The following is a 13,209-nucleotide window of genomic DNA, read 5'->3' on the forward strand; positions in this document are numbered from 1 at the left end:
AAGCCCATATTCTCTATTTGCCCAGGTTGGAGCATATGAAGATTTGGAAGGGGCAAATAGGGAGGATCTTATTATGTATTTTGAGCAACAAAGAAATCCCATTTATTATTTCAAAGATCCATTTAATGGACACTGTTTCTTTGATATTTGTTATTGCAAGGACTGTGCTCCAGACATGTTTGAAGAAGAAGATAAGCCCAAAAGAAAGGAAAGATGGATAATTATTCCAGATGTCAAGCATCACCTAATCTAGATGATCATCTTCCAGGGTTCCAGACAATCCACAACAAACTTGATGCATCCTTTCCTAAAATACCTGAATAATGTTAACCTCCCAAAATTCCTCTTTCTCCATCAAAACTATCCCCTTATTACCAAAAATGCCTTTGAAATTCTTGAAAAAGAAATTTTGAATTTGTAAAACATACTACATAATTTTCCTTTTTTTTATTTCTTTTTTTTTTTTTGGTTACCTGGAATATGCCCCAACCCGAGCCCTTTGGACTCGAGCCGAAATACCAAACCCAAGGGCAACGTCGCAGCCCCACGCAACATTTATCCAGACAAGTCACAAGGTGCCCCAGAAAGCAGTTTCAATCTCGAGATATTTATATCCCAACGGATCGCTGTTACCATTGGACCAATCCCTTGGGGGCTATTTCTTGTTTTTGGTTACTAGTTGGGGCGATTGATGCGAATGTTTGAAAACCACATTGTTCACGTATGGGCCGGGCCGGGTTAAGTACATCATTTAATTTGGCGTCAGTGAACAGGTGTATTTGACTATTTTCCCCCATTGTCCTTTTCTCAATTTCAATCCTTCGTGCATTTCACATTCCGGTGAGAAAACAAATAATACAAGGAAGTGAATCACGCACCCTCGGCCCCTTACCCCGGGCCCCAGACAGAAGGAAAAAATAAAAATAAAAAATATTACAATCTTTAAGCAACTCTCCCATTTCAGTCCCAATCCACGGTTATTTCTCCTGCTTCAATCTCAAACCCAGATCGGCTGATTCATCGGACCTATCTCCGATTGGTCAAATTCCCAATTGGATTGAGTACTGACGCTAGTGATCATGGATCAGAGCAGGAGAGCGGTGGAGTCGTACTGGAGGTCGCGGATGATCGACGGCGCTACCTCCGACGAGGATAAGGTCACTCCGGTCTACAAATTGGAGGAGATTTGTGAGCTGCTCCGCTCGTCTCATATCGGCATCGTCAAAGAAGTGTCTGAATTTATCCTCAAACGCCTCCAACACAAATCCCCCGTTGTCAAACAAAAAGTATTGAATTTTAATAATTTCATCAAGCTTTCGTTTCTTCAATTCCTACTTTTTTTTATTTGATGTTTGGGGTAATTGATTTTATTCACATATGGGTTGCAATATTGTGTTGCATGTTAATTCCTCATTTTTTACGGCTCCCACTAGTTTTTGGATCAGTACAAAATTAGATTACGGTTAGTTTTTTCTTCGATATTTGGTGCCTGATGGTGGAGCCATGCTTCTTGTTTGTGAAATATTTGTTTCTGTATGAATAATTAAGTGTTCTCTAAATAGATATGTGAGGTAAGCTTCTATCCTTGCATTAGGAAAAATCAGCTTAAACAAAAGAGGGGGCATTGTTAATTAATTTTGACATGGACAAGCATTGCAACGAAATGCTTCATTGAAATTTACATGATGGGGTTCACTTAGTCTGGTTTCCTCTTTCTGTTTTGAATTTTTTTAGTTAATGTCGGCCAAGTTGTTTGAGTAGTTTCCAGGTGACTTAATTGAATTCAATAGATTGAAGTATTGCATGAAAGACTGAGAAAGCTTTGTAATATAAGGGAAGAGAAAGGGCCTTATCTAACTATGAAGGAAATCAAGCAACGAGTAGGCCAGATGATGTCAAGCCTTTGACTATCATTGTAAGACCGTGTATGATGATAATTTTGCTTGGTTGATTATTTAGCAAGTGTGAACCTTTTACAACAATACGTTTTGAACAATCAGTGAGCCGTGATTTTGGTTTTGGCATCCAGTAGATATGAATTCATTTTCAGAATTTTTTTGTAGCTGCATAAATTTGTAAAAATAGAAAATTGAGTTGATGTATTGCAATTTATGACATTTACGAAGAATCATTTGTTTTTCTAGGCTCTAAGATTGATCAAATATGCTGTGGGAAAGTCGGGTGCAGAATTTAGGAGAGAGATGCAAAGGAATTCTGTGGCTGTGCGACAGTTAATTCACTATAAAGGACAGCCAGATCCTTTAAAAGGTGATGCTCTGAATAAGGCTGTACGTGAGACAGCCCAAGAAGCTTTGTCTGCTCTATTTGCTTCGGAGGATAGTAAACCTTTGCCTACTGAAAGTCTTGGCAGTCGGATTCAAGGATTTGGAAATACAAACTTTGAAATGGCAACAGAAGATAAGAAGTCTTTTCTTACCGAGGTGGTTAATATTGGAAGTAGTACAATAAAGCAGGGATTTAGTAGTTTAACGCAATCCCCATCCCTCAAAAAGAATGACACTGGGACATATAGGAGTCCAAACCTACGGAGATCATTGACTACAGAAACTGATTTTGAAGATCGATATGAAGGAGTTAGATCTCATAGTGAGAGCCAGAATACTTCTAGGCTTTCTAGTAATGCTGGTTCTGGAAATTGGAGTCAGGATGTTAGATCGTCCCAATTAGATACAATTAATGCTGATTCCAGTCCAAGTTATGAGAAAACTCATGAGCATAGGCTATTGGAAACTATTGTGACTTCTGGTGGTGTGCGACTACAACCCACACGAGATGCCATTCAGATTTTCCTTGTGGAGGCATCAAAATTGGATGCTCTGGCTTTATGTCATGCCCTTGAATCAAAGCTGCAATCTCCCTTGTGGCAGGTTGGTCATTTATCCATTCTGTTGATTAGGGGATGCATTTCGATTGATACAAAGGAAGATATTGTCAGTGTAATACTTCAGTGTAATACTTCTATCTTTGTTTTTCTGAATGAATTTCTTGTGCCATCCATCTCTTGGCTTTGTCCTTCAAATTCTGGTGGCTAAAATTTCTAATAAGATAGAGCAAATTGGAATCCTTATGGTATTTTGTTACAGTTCTTCATTGTATGATTTTTTGATAGCTGCAACTTCTATCAGGTTCGCATGAAAGCTGTTTGCGTTCTTGAGGCCATATTGAGAAAAAAAAATGAAGAACATTTTTCTACCATGGCACTTTATTTTAGCGAAAACAGGGATGTGGTGGATAAATGTTCTGAATCTCCTCAGGCTTCACTTAGGGAAAAAGCAAATAAGGTATGCTTTTGTGCAGTATACATCTAGTTTCTTTTTGCTAGTTTGCCAAAGGAGAGTCTCGCACTGCAGAACTTTCTCTTCTTTTTGTTTTTTTTTGCTTTCATCCCTCTGAGATGTAGTTGGCAATGGATGAACTGTAAACATTGTTACTGAAGGGACCGTCTAAGAAACTTCAATTTAAGAGAGTGCAAGTGTTAAAATTGTGACTTGTCAATTCTGCTAATGTTGATCTGTCCTAGATTACATTGCATAGATGTTCTGTTTCTTACTCATAGATGATGATAGTCCTTGTTACAACCTATCAAACTGCAAGTTTTGTTTGCATTTTGTTATTGCTAGAACATGGAGTGCATACTTCAGTCTATGAATATGTGAGTATTTTGGACAGGTCTTGTGCCTTTTGGATGGTGAACAAACTGGTGGACTGGGCCATCAAGAGAAACCATTGAAGGCTGAAGCAACTGCTGTTCAGATGCCAGACTTGATAGACACCGGTGATGCAGATGACCTTTTTGGAACTGATGATTCAACAAAGATCCAAAATGCTTCTAGCACTACAAATATCTCGACTTCTTCTACTCCTTTGATTGATAATTTATTTGGAGAAGGCATGGGTACTGATTTTGGTGTTAGTGAACAGAAAAATGATGATGACCCTTTTGTAGATGTGTCATTCCACAACAGCAGTAATAAGGAACATGAAGCTGATATATTTTCTGGAATGGCTCTTGATAGCTCACGCATTGCTGAAACCCATGTGGCAGTTAATGAGATTAGACCTGAGTTACTTGATATTTTTGGTCCCAACTCTGAAGTTTCCCAAGTCATAGACATTCCTAACAAAGACGTAAATGACATAATGAGCACGTTGTCTATAAGTGGAATTAACTCAGCCAATGTCAAGCAAAATGGAACCTCCTGGGGAGGACAAGATTCCACAGTAAATCCAAGTCATCAGGTTTCTAGTGATGCCTTCAACAGCATTCTTGCTTCCCAAACCACCGGGACAAATTCTGATCCCATGTTTGCTTTGGGTGCTACACCATATAATATGCCACCAGGTTTTGTTATGAATCCATCATTTACTCCTCAGCAAATTAATTATACTGCAATGGCCAGTCTGCTTGCCCAACAGCAGCTTCTGGCATCCATGTCAAACTTCCAGCAGCTTGAAAAATTGCAGCCAAATCCTGGTGCTGGATCTAATGGGAGCTACTCTTCACCGCTCCCAGACATTTTTAATCCTGCTGTCCCAAATCAACCCACTTCAATGATGAGTACTTCAAAGAAAGAGGAGACAAAAGCATTTGACTTTATCTCGGTGAGTTGGGTATTAATCCTCCTTATTAGTACCTTCATATATTTTCAGAGTTTTATGTCTGCAGCATGTTGTGAAGCTTATTATATGAAGTTTGTTGGGCTAGTAAATGTTAATATTCTGATATAATTGTTGTCCACATAATTACTTGTTTGACCCTTGTTTACCTCTAGGTTAAAATAGGCCTCCCAGTGAACATGTTCTCCACTTTGTCTACTCTAGGTAAATTTTGGGGCTGAAATGGAGGAAATGAAACTGTCATAATTTGTAGGTGTTTTCAATACCTTAACTATTACGTTAAATCATATCCACAGAATACACATCATCTCCACCTTCGCAGCCGTAATCAGGAATCTTACACTTAGTGAGAACTACAGGTGCTAAATTTCATACTTCCTTTGTGGGCATCAATTATTTTATGTATGAATTCGGATATGTCAATTATGGTCATTCTTACACTGAAAGCAGCGATCAAAGCTCTAATTTTTTTGGGGGAAACATAAGCATTTTTCAGATCTATGCGTTTGGGAAAGGCAGAAAGTATAAAGGAATTACGATATTTTAGACTGTCTTGACTTCTGACACTATATTTATAGTTAATTTGTCTTCCTCCATTTCTTCCTTTTTCTCCATAGTGGAGGTCAAACATTAAAAGATGCTATTTCCATCTTAACATATTACTAATAAAAGTTCTTATCGCATTAGTTACTGGAAACTAGTTTGATTTAACATTTTGTTCTCACTCTTTCTTTTCCTTCTGATCCTATCTCCAGACAAAGTATTTAAAATCTTTGCTTTCTTTTCCTTCCATATCTGTGCAAACAAGATACGAATTTCCCTTTTGTTTTCCATTAGATAATATCCTTTCCTGTTAATCCAAATGTTGGGTCATATACTTACATTTACGCCAAGTCTATTGGGAGACCTTGTGAAAATAAGAGATCTGCAATAGCAGTAGCATATGACCAATGAACAAAGAAACATACTTTTGGTCATTGCAAATCCTACCCAGCTGTTAGATACAAAAAAACACTAGACAAACATAGGGTGTTTGAATTACGTAATGAAGAATTAAGGTGGCAATAGTAGACTGAACTGTGTTCATGGCAGAGCAAAACATGGAACATAATTCAGTTGGTAGGCACTGGTGTAATGTTTTGATTCTTTATCTGTCTCTGTTCTTCTTCAACAGTCTAAAAAATGACCTGTTTAGACTTTGCTGATTTTAAGGTAAAGCTTTTTTCTCTATGAGAAGATAGGAGGTCTCAGTCTTTTCAGGGTCCCCCAGTGCCTCTCAACAGAAAGCCCTGTTTTTGGGATGTGACATTCACAAACACCTGCACATGCATGCACACACACACACAGGTTGAGATTGAGAAGGTTTCCTATTCTTTGGTATTTAGACGACCGACAGTCCTGTGGGAAATGGCATATAAATTTTGGTCTAAATTTTCAGACACAGTCGTAGACCTATATTTCATCGTATAATTTAGGGTTTCTGACCCAATTCATATGTACATGTTTTAATTTTCTATACCGTACAGACAAGAACACATTGATTGGCCTTTTTTAAGGGATATGTTCATGTTTGCATACAAGTTAATTTATCTTTATATCATGTTATAACACTAAAAGTGAAAAAAATAAAATATACTACATTTATTAATGCTTTTCTTTTGAATAATTATGTAATCTATAGCCTTTAAACATGGTATTGTTTATTATTAAGTTTGTTTTTCTTTGTAATCTTGACATGCTTTTAGCATTTAAATACGAAAAGATTTCAGTGACACCGATGGTCTCTACGGGGTTGGGTATGATCTGCTACTAGCCTAGCGAATTATCATTGGTGGAGAAATGTGTGGTGGAGAATATGCAATGCGAGATTATATGTAGTTTGGGCTTTAACAAGGCTATAAGGTCGGGACCTTTTTTAATCTATTTAAGTTACTTTATCGAATGTGGAATTAGTTTGTGCATCTTGATTCATGTTATAATGTTGCACCATCTTCAACTCTTATCGAGATCCGGAGTTTTTCAAGAAAAGGTCCCATCGTTCAATATCATGATTGGTCAACCATTGGGATTTCTTGGCATTATATTGGCTTATTTTTCAGAGAGACTTGAGTTGGTTGCACACTGTGGTTCTCTTGGGCAGGAATTGGAAATAATTAGCCCCTTATGTTCAAAATTTTAATGGAATTGGCATCATTTTGGATATTTACATTTGTATTCACGTGGCCCACATTTGTTCCTACTGCAGGACCATGTGGCTGCTGCTCGCGATCAAAAAAGAGTAGTTTGAGTTTAGAGTTTTTTCTACTCTTGAAGGGCATTGCTATAAATGAGAGTAGCTAATTTGATAATATAGCAGGAATTGGCAGCTTGAAAGAGAAACTCTCCATGATACTCTTATCTTCGGTACCTCAGTCTCGAACATTTTGGATTCTTGATAAAGATGTGGGGAAAGCATCCCTGTTCTAGTTGAAAGGGCGAGGCCAAAATTGTTTTTGTGGGCGTATAAGCTGTATTATGGTGTATGATGAGATCGTTTATCAGTCTGTGCAGTTGGGTTCAGATTTTGTAATTGTGCAGTTCTGTCTTTTTCCGTTGTACAATATTCATAATTATCTTGTTGAGGTTAAACTTTTTTCCTATGTTATCTTTCCGGTTATCCACGCCATGTTTTGGTGCCTTTATATTTAAACTAGAAACCTCCTGTCATTTGATTTATTCCGTTAATTATTATGAGGTGAGATAGATTCAAGTTGCAAATATGCTTCAAATGGTTCGAGTGTATTCCTCAAAAGTAACATAGGACACAAAAAATACTAGTGCTCTATTTTCGTTGCACAAACTCCAATCTAAGCGATCTCTCTATGGGCATAAAGGCAGATTATCATGCCCTAGCATTCAGAAAGAGTATACCAATGAAAAAAGTTTTTTATAACTGAAACGTAAAAGACACTATTTAAGCTAGTTCAGATATATTAATCTAGCGGAAGTTAGATGAGTAATCTTACTTTGCGTTCTTTTTGGTTCAAAAGGAGAGATTTCAAACTTTAAAAAGGAGTTACAATAGAAATATTAATCATTTAGGAGTGATCAACACTCAAAAATCTAATCATAAAGTAAATATTAATTTAAAAGGGGCAAGAGGGGAGTGGAGAGGAGGAAGGATAAGAGGAAGAGGAAGGAGAGAAGAGGGAGGCGGTGTTGTTGGTGGACGGGGGTGGAGGAGTAGTGGGTGGGCATTGTAGGGGAGAAATAAAATTTTTAAAAAATTCCAACAAAATTTTGAATTTAAAAAACATCTCCAAAATACATTTACAATAAAATTCTTCAACATACATGTAAAATTAATTAAAAACACCAATAAAAATGCTTAATTTATTTGGACCCTTATAGTTTTTACTAGAAAAATAAGCTGCACGAACAGTATATAATGCTTGCAAACAGCCAGAAAACACCATCCATATGCATAACTATTTGCTGAAGCCCCTATCAAACAAGGAGTTTTAGAATTCAGGATATAGAGCAACTCTGCACTTTTCGGATCCAGTAGAAAGATATGCCACAGGATCCTCAACAGAGTATACAAGAGCATGGAACAGCTGAAAATTGCTTCCTGGATATCCGATGCTAGTGATGAATGCAAATTAGTCAATTGTAAAGTTCCTTGAGATACATTGCTGTCAATGCTGTGTGATACCGGATTGCATTGCTATAAAAAATTTTTGTTGAAGTCCTCCTTTGTTCTGATCATCTTCTCCATCAGCATCACTTTTTCTCAAGTAATCCCTTTGATAAGTTCTAATTGTCTATATAATTATATCATTCTGTTTTGATACTTTCGGATTAGTTCTTATTACTCAAAAGTCTAGAACACCTATCACGCATGCATCTAATCTAGCGGATACTAAGCACCACTTATTAGTCCATTTAAGCATGTTTTTTGCAACTATGCCAAAGCATCTGCAGTTCTTGCCCATCTGATTCCTAAGAAAATGTTAGAGATAATGGGGATGAAACAACAGAAACCATAGCCGCTGAGAATTTTTCCTGACAAGATCTGCAACAACATTTTACAATGCAATTGCATAGGAATGAGCCAAGACGATTGCATAATGCAATTCAACACTACAAACCATAATTGTATGACAATAATTAGCAATACTAGTAACAAAGTGAGCCTAAAATGCAGTAAAACTGACCCAAAAAATTAAAAATCTTGTCTGTTGTTTGTGGATTTATTAGTTAATGAACGTCCCCTTATAGGTCATTGCAGATGGATCTTTTTCTCTCATAATAACATGAAAAGAACAGGACTTTGTCAGTAGAGAACTTGACAGATATAGTCTCAATGCTTGCTAAATTATCTTGAAGAAAAACATCAGAAGACAAATCCAAATTTGTCTTTAAGATTTATAGGCTGTATTAATATCAGTAATGACCAAATAAATTACAAATTTCCCCAACCGCACAAAATGGTACTCGGTTCCGTGAGACGGTGTGGTTTCTAAACAAAAATACAAGCATAATGTACAATCACTCATATGCAATTGGACTACCATCTCATATAGGAATACGTTCAAATTCAAAATGAAAATGTAAATTAAAGGTCATTCCACTTGTAGACAAGAGTTTGGGACGAAATTCTAGAGCTGTCACGTTTAACTTAAGACAAGCTATTACCTAAATGATTGTGCACACGCTCATGTGCTTGTGTTAGAGAGAAAGCTTTCATAGCACAGTGAAAAGAGTAATCACAACAAATCTTCATCCCCTGTCCACTTCAAAGTTTTGAGTGTATTCACCATCTCTTCAATCCTAGAATGTGAGAAATCACCAATAGTAAACTTTTCAAGATAACCATCCACATCAATCAGGCTCCAACCTGGCTCCTTCTTCAACCCACTGCCCTTCAACATTGTCCTTGCCTCTGCTACATCAGTCCACATTCCATCTGAAGCATACAAGTTTGAGAGCAAAATATAAGGTGAAGTAGTAATTGGCTGAAGACCTAGAAGCTGTGAAGCCACTCGTTTTCCAGTAACAACATCCCCATGCAGTCGACACGCTGAAAGTAAGCAACCTAAAACAACAGGATCATGCCCAAATTGATACTTCTGTACATACTCTTCAGCTTCACTTAATCTTCCAGCTCTCCCTAATAGATCAATGAGGCATGAAAAATGTTCAATATCAGGGGGGATTGCATAGATCGTATCCATGCAATTAAAGAAGCCTCTGCCCACATCCACGAGCCCAGCATGATTGCAAGCAGACAGAAGTCCGACAAATGTAACAGAATCTGGGGTCATGCCAGCAGCCTTCATGCACTCAAACGTATCTAGAGCTCTTTCTCCAAGTCCATGGCTTGCCAAACCAGCAATAATGCTATTCCATGTCACAAGATTACGACTAGCCATCTGATTAAAGACATTATATGCATATTCAATACAACCGCATTTGGCATACATGTTTAGGAGAGCATTACCAATACCAGTATCCTCATCTGGCCTTTTTCTGATCAGATGCGCATGAATCTGCTTACCAAGCCGCATGGAAGCTAAACCAGCAGATGCAGCAAGGGCAGTTGCATAGCTGAATTCATCAGGTAGAGCAACTCGTGTTTGCATTTCTCGAAAAACACTCAAAGCCTTCACGTGTTCTTCACAGTGAGAAAAAGCAGTAATCATCGTGTTCCACGAAATGATATCTTTTTCTTCAAGTAATCTAAATACCTTTTCAGATGCTTCTATTAAATTAAACTTTGCATACATTGTAATTAAGATATTGCCAGTTGTAGCCATAGAATCAAGCTTGTTCTTTATTATTTGGCAATGCAGTTGCATTCCTCTCCACATATCCCGTGGACTAGAGCAAACACCCAGGACTCCCATGAAAGTAAAGCAGTCAGGAATCAGACCTTTCTGACACATAATCTTATACATTTCAAAACCTTTTTCGGGCTGCTTATTTTCTACCAGCCCAGCAATGACAGCATTATAAGAAACAGAGCTCAGCCAAGATGCACCATCAGAAAATACCAACATGGCATCACTACATTCCCCACATTTCATGTACATCGAGATCAATGAGTTTGATACAAAAGAGATAGATGAACAGCCTAACCTCACTGCTTGAGCATGAATTTGTTGCCCAAGTCTAGCCTCCAGGAGGCAGGCACAAGAACTAAGAGCACTACTAAATATAAACTCATTGGGCCACAATTCTGTTCTCATTTTTCTGAAAAGATCAATTGCCATTAAATGCTTCCCAGCTTGGTCATAACCAGAGATCAAGGCGGACCAGGTAACGAGGTTTCTTTCAGGCATTTCGTCGAACAGTTGGTGGGCAAGAATGAGCTTGCCACACTTAGAGTACATATTAATCGTATGGTTAGAGTTGATAATACATAGCATGCCTGCTTTAATAGCAACTGCATGGAGTGAAATCCCATTGTGGAATGCTTTGGTTTTAGAGCAGTGGTTCAAAAGTGAACCGAGGGTTTCTAGAACCATTCACTGCAGGTTGTCAACTCATTTTATTGCCAAGTGGTTACAGAAAATAACGTTTGTCATGCTTATCATCCCTCTCCTAACTCCTTATCAAACTAATCGTCAATGTGGCTAAGGAACTTTGAGATTGATTTTCTTCGTCCTCCTTTTGGTTGTTATTTGCACGTGAACTGCTTCTGGATGAGAAAGAAAGACAGCCAGAAGTATGAGTGGCGGTGTCGCGGGCCCTTTTTTTTATCGAGTAAAAAACTCAGGGAGCCCTTTAACTATTGTATTGTTACTTTTGACCCATAATTTAAATTGCATTTTTTAAGGATTTTCGGTGACTTTAGACATAACTTTGGCTGGATTTAAACGTCATATTTTGTGAGAACCCAAAAATTTTCACATTTTTTCAGTATTATTTTATTTTTTTGCCTACATTTTATACTTTCCTTGGAAATATTCAAATTTCTATGTATTTTTACAAGCAAGTACAGTTTTAAATTCATTTTCCTAGTAGGAGTTAGTGTACGATAATTTGAAGTGCGTTATAGACGTGGGACCCGCTAGTACGATATAAGTTTGGTGATTAAGTGATTTTTGTGCTAAATGTTATTATTTTACAAGGTGCTAGGAGATAATTAGAGGTTAGCTAGATAAATGAACCATTGGAAGAAAGAAGATAAGCTTGAACCATTAAAAGTGTCAAGTGTCGCGACACGATTGGAAGTTGGACTTGCCTAACTTTCTTTACCTTTACTAAAACCTTAATTTTGACCAATTTTTGTTTCATTCTTTCCCTTCTTGGCCGAGCTTCTTGAAGAGAAAAACCAAGGGAGAAAACTTCATTTGCCAACTTCAATTTGCTTCAATCTTGAGTTCTAACCAAGTAAGTTGCAAAATACACCATCAAAGTTGCTAGATAAGGAGAATTAAAGCCTCTAGTAGAGGGATTTGTGAAAGGAAAACCCAAAGTTATCATCTTTCTTGAGGTGTTAAGGTACTTTGCTTACAAAATTCCTCTTTGTTCATGCTAATGTCAAATTAGTGGTTTGTGGTAGTTAAATATGTTATTGTATGGAAGATTTTATGGTTTGAGGTAACGTTAGATAAATTTCTGTTTTTTTTTTTGGAATTTTTCTGTTTTTATATGATAGTTATTGGTTGGCCATGAATGATGGCTTGATATGGTGTAAAATGAAGCTTTTATATGTTAGTTGTGGTTGTTTGCGAAAAATTTCGATTTTGTGCGGAAATTCCAGTTTTAGGGTTCCAATTTGCCCTGTTCTGCCCGGTTCTGTTTGACTATGTTAGAGGCCGAATCAGGCTTAGGTTAAAACGTGAACCATCTAGGGTATTTTCGTCTTCTTTTATCGAGGCATATAAGTTAGAATTCGGCCGAAACTTGTACCCTTGGAAAAATAAAATTTTCGACTAATGGAAGTACGTTTTCTTTGTCATTTCGACTCAAATGGAGATTTTAAAATTTTACGAGTGAGCATAAGTGTTACAAATATTTTACTTCTGTTCGTTGGTTTAAATGTACTCTTTTCACTACCAAAACTATATTTATAGTTTGTACTAGTATGTATTCGAATTTTCTTTGAATCACTTAAATCTTTGATGGTTGAAGCATAATATGTTCTTTTAGTTATATTAGGGTTCCTTGGTGATTGAGAGTGTTATCCGAAAGGATACTTTAGACGTTATTTTGCGTAAATAGGTGAGTGTTCCTTGTTTGTTATATTTTCATTGACTACGTGGCTTGTTCTTGATGATATGACTTGTTATGAATGAATGATAACATGTTAAATGTTTTCAATGATTGCTTAAAATGAGTTTGCTAAGCAAGTGTGTACTTTATCGCACTCGACCTAAATGAAATCTGAAATTTTCAATGTTTAAGTGATTAAATGCTAGTTGTGCATGAATGTAAGCCTCTTGACTGAACTGGGCCCTGCCCTTCGTTACTGATCGACTCGAACCAGAAGCGGACTCGGTCGGGTGATTTAGTGACCCTGGGTGGACGTTTGGTATACTCGAGTATTACCTTGTTGTCTGGTGGAGCCTGGCCAACGTCCAG

General features: G+C 37.3%; 2 protein-coding genes across 3 annotated transcripts; one reads left to right on the forward strand and one right to left on the reverse strand.

The window, feature by feature from the left end:
- Positions 1–859: 859 nt before the first annotated feature.
- LOC113701723 (protein MODIFIED TRANSPORT TO THE VACUOLE 1-like) lies at positions 860–7,303 on the forward strand. 2 transcript variants are annotated; one of them, XM_027222484.2, is made up of 5 exons: positions 860–1,286; positions 2,145–2,888; positions 3,147–3,302; positions 3,691–4,623; positions 6,884–7,303. In XM_027222484.2, exons 1-5 carry the CDS (start codon positions 1,080–1,082, stop codon positions 6,923–6,925), a joined length of 2,082 nt encoding a protein of 693 aa, XP_027078285.1. In that variant the 5' UTR covers positions 860–1,079; the 3' UTR covers positions 6,926–7,303. The 2 variants fall into 2 exon arrangements, with proteins under 2 accessions (XP_027078285.1, XP_071914810.1); XM_072058709.1 differs by lacking the exon at positions 3,147–3,302 and having other exon boundaries at positions 940–1,286; positions 6,884–7,124.
- A 1,713-nt stretch (positions 7,304–9,016) lies between these two features.
- LOC113701468 (pentatricopeptide repeat-containing protein At4g33170-like) lies at positions 9,017–11,374 on the reverse strand. The gene has a single exon (XM_027222139.2). The coding sequence runs from the start codon at positions 11,145–11,147 to the stop codon at positions 9,387–9,389; it is 1,761 nt and encodes a 586-aa protein (XP_027077940.1). The 5' UTR covers positions 11,148–11,374; the 3' UTR covers positions 9,017–9,386.
- Positions 11,375–13,209: the final 1,835 nt, after the last annotated feature.

The sequence above is a fragment of the Coffea arabica genome, chromosome 7e, assembly GCF_036785885.1.
Source record: "Coffea arabica cultivar ET-39 chromosome 7e, Coffea Arabica ET-39 HiFi, whole genome shotgun sequence".
Lineage (NCBI taxonomy): Eukaryota > Viridiplantae > Streptophyta > Magnoliopsida > Gentianales > Rubiaceae > Coffea > Coffea arabica.

Coding starts and splice junctions, on each gene's coding strand:
- LOC113701723 (XM_027222484.2), top strand. CDS start 1,080: ATGGATCAGAGCAGGAGAGCGGTGGAGTCGTACTGGAGGTCGCGGATG. Junction 3,303..3,690: donor TTAGGGAAAAAGCAAATAAG/GTATGCTTTTGT, acceptor TATTTTGGACAG/GTCTTGTGCCTTTTGGATGG. Junction 4,624..6,883: donor AAGCATTTGACTTTATCTCG/GTGAGTTGGGTA, acceptor TTCCTACTGCAG/GACCATGTGGCTGCTGCTCG.
- LOC113701468 (XM_027222139.2), bottom strand. CDS start 11,147: ATGGTTCTAGAAACCCTCGGTTCACTTTTGAACCACTGCTCTAAAACC.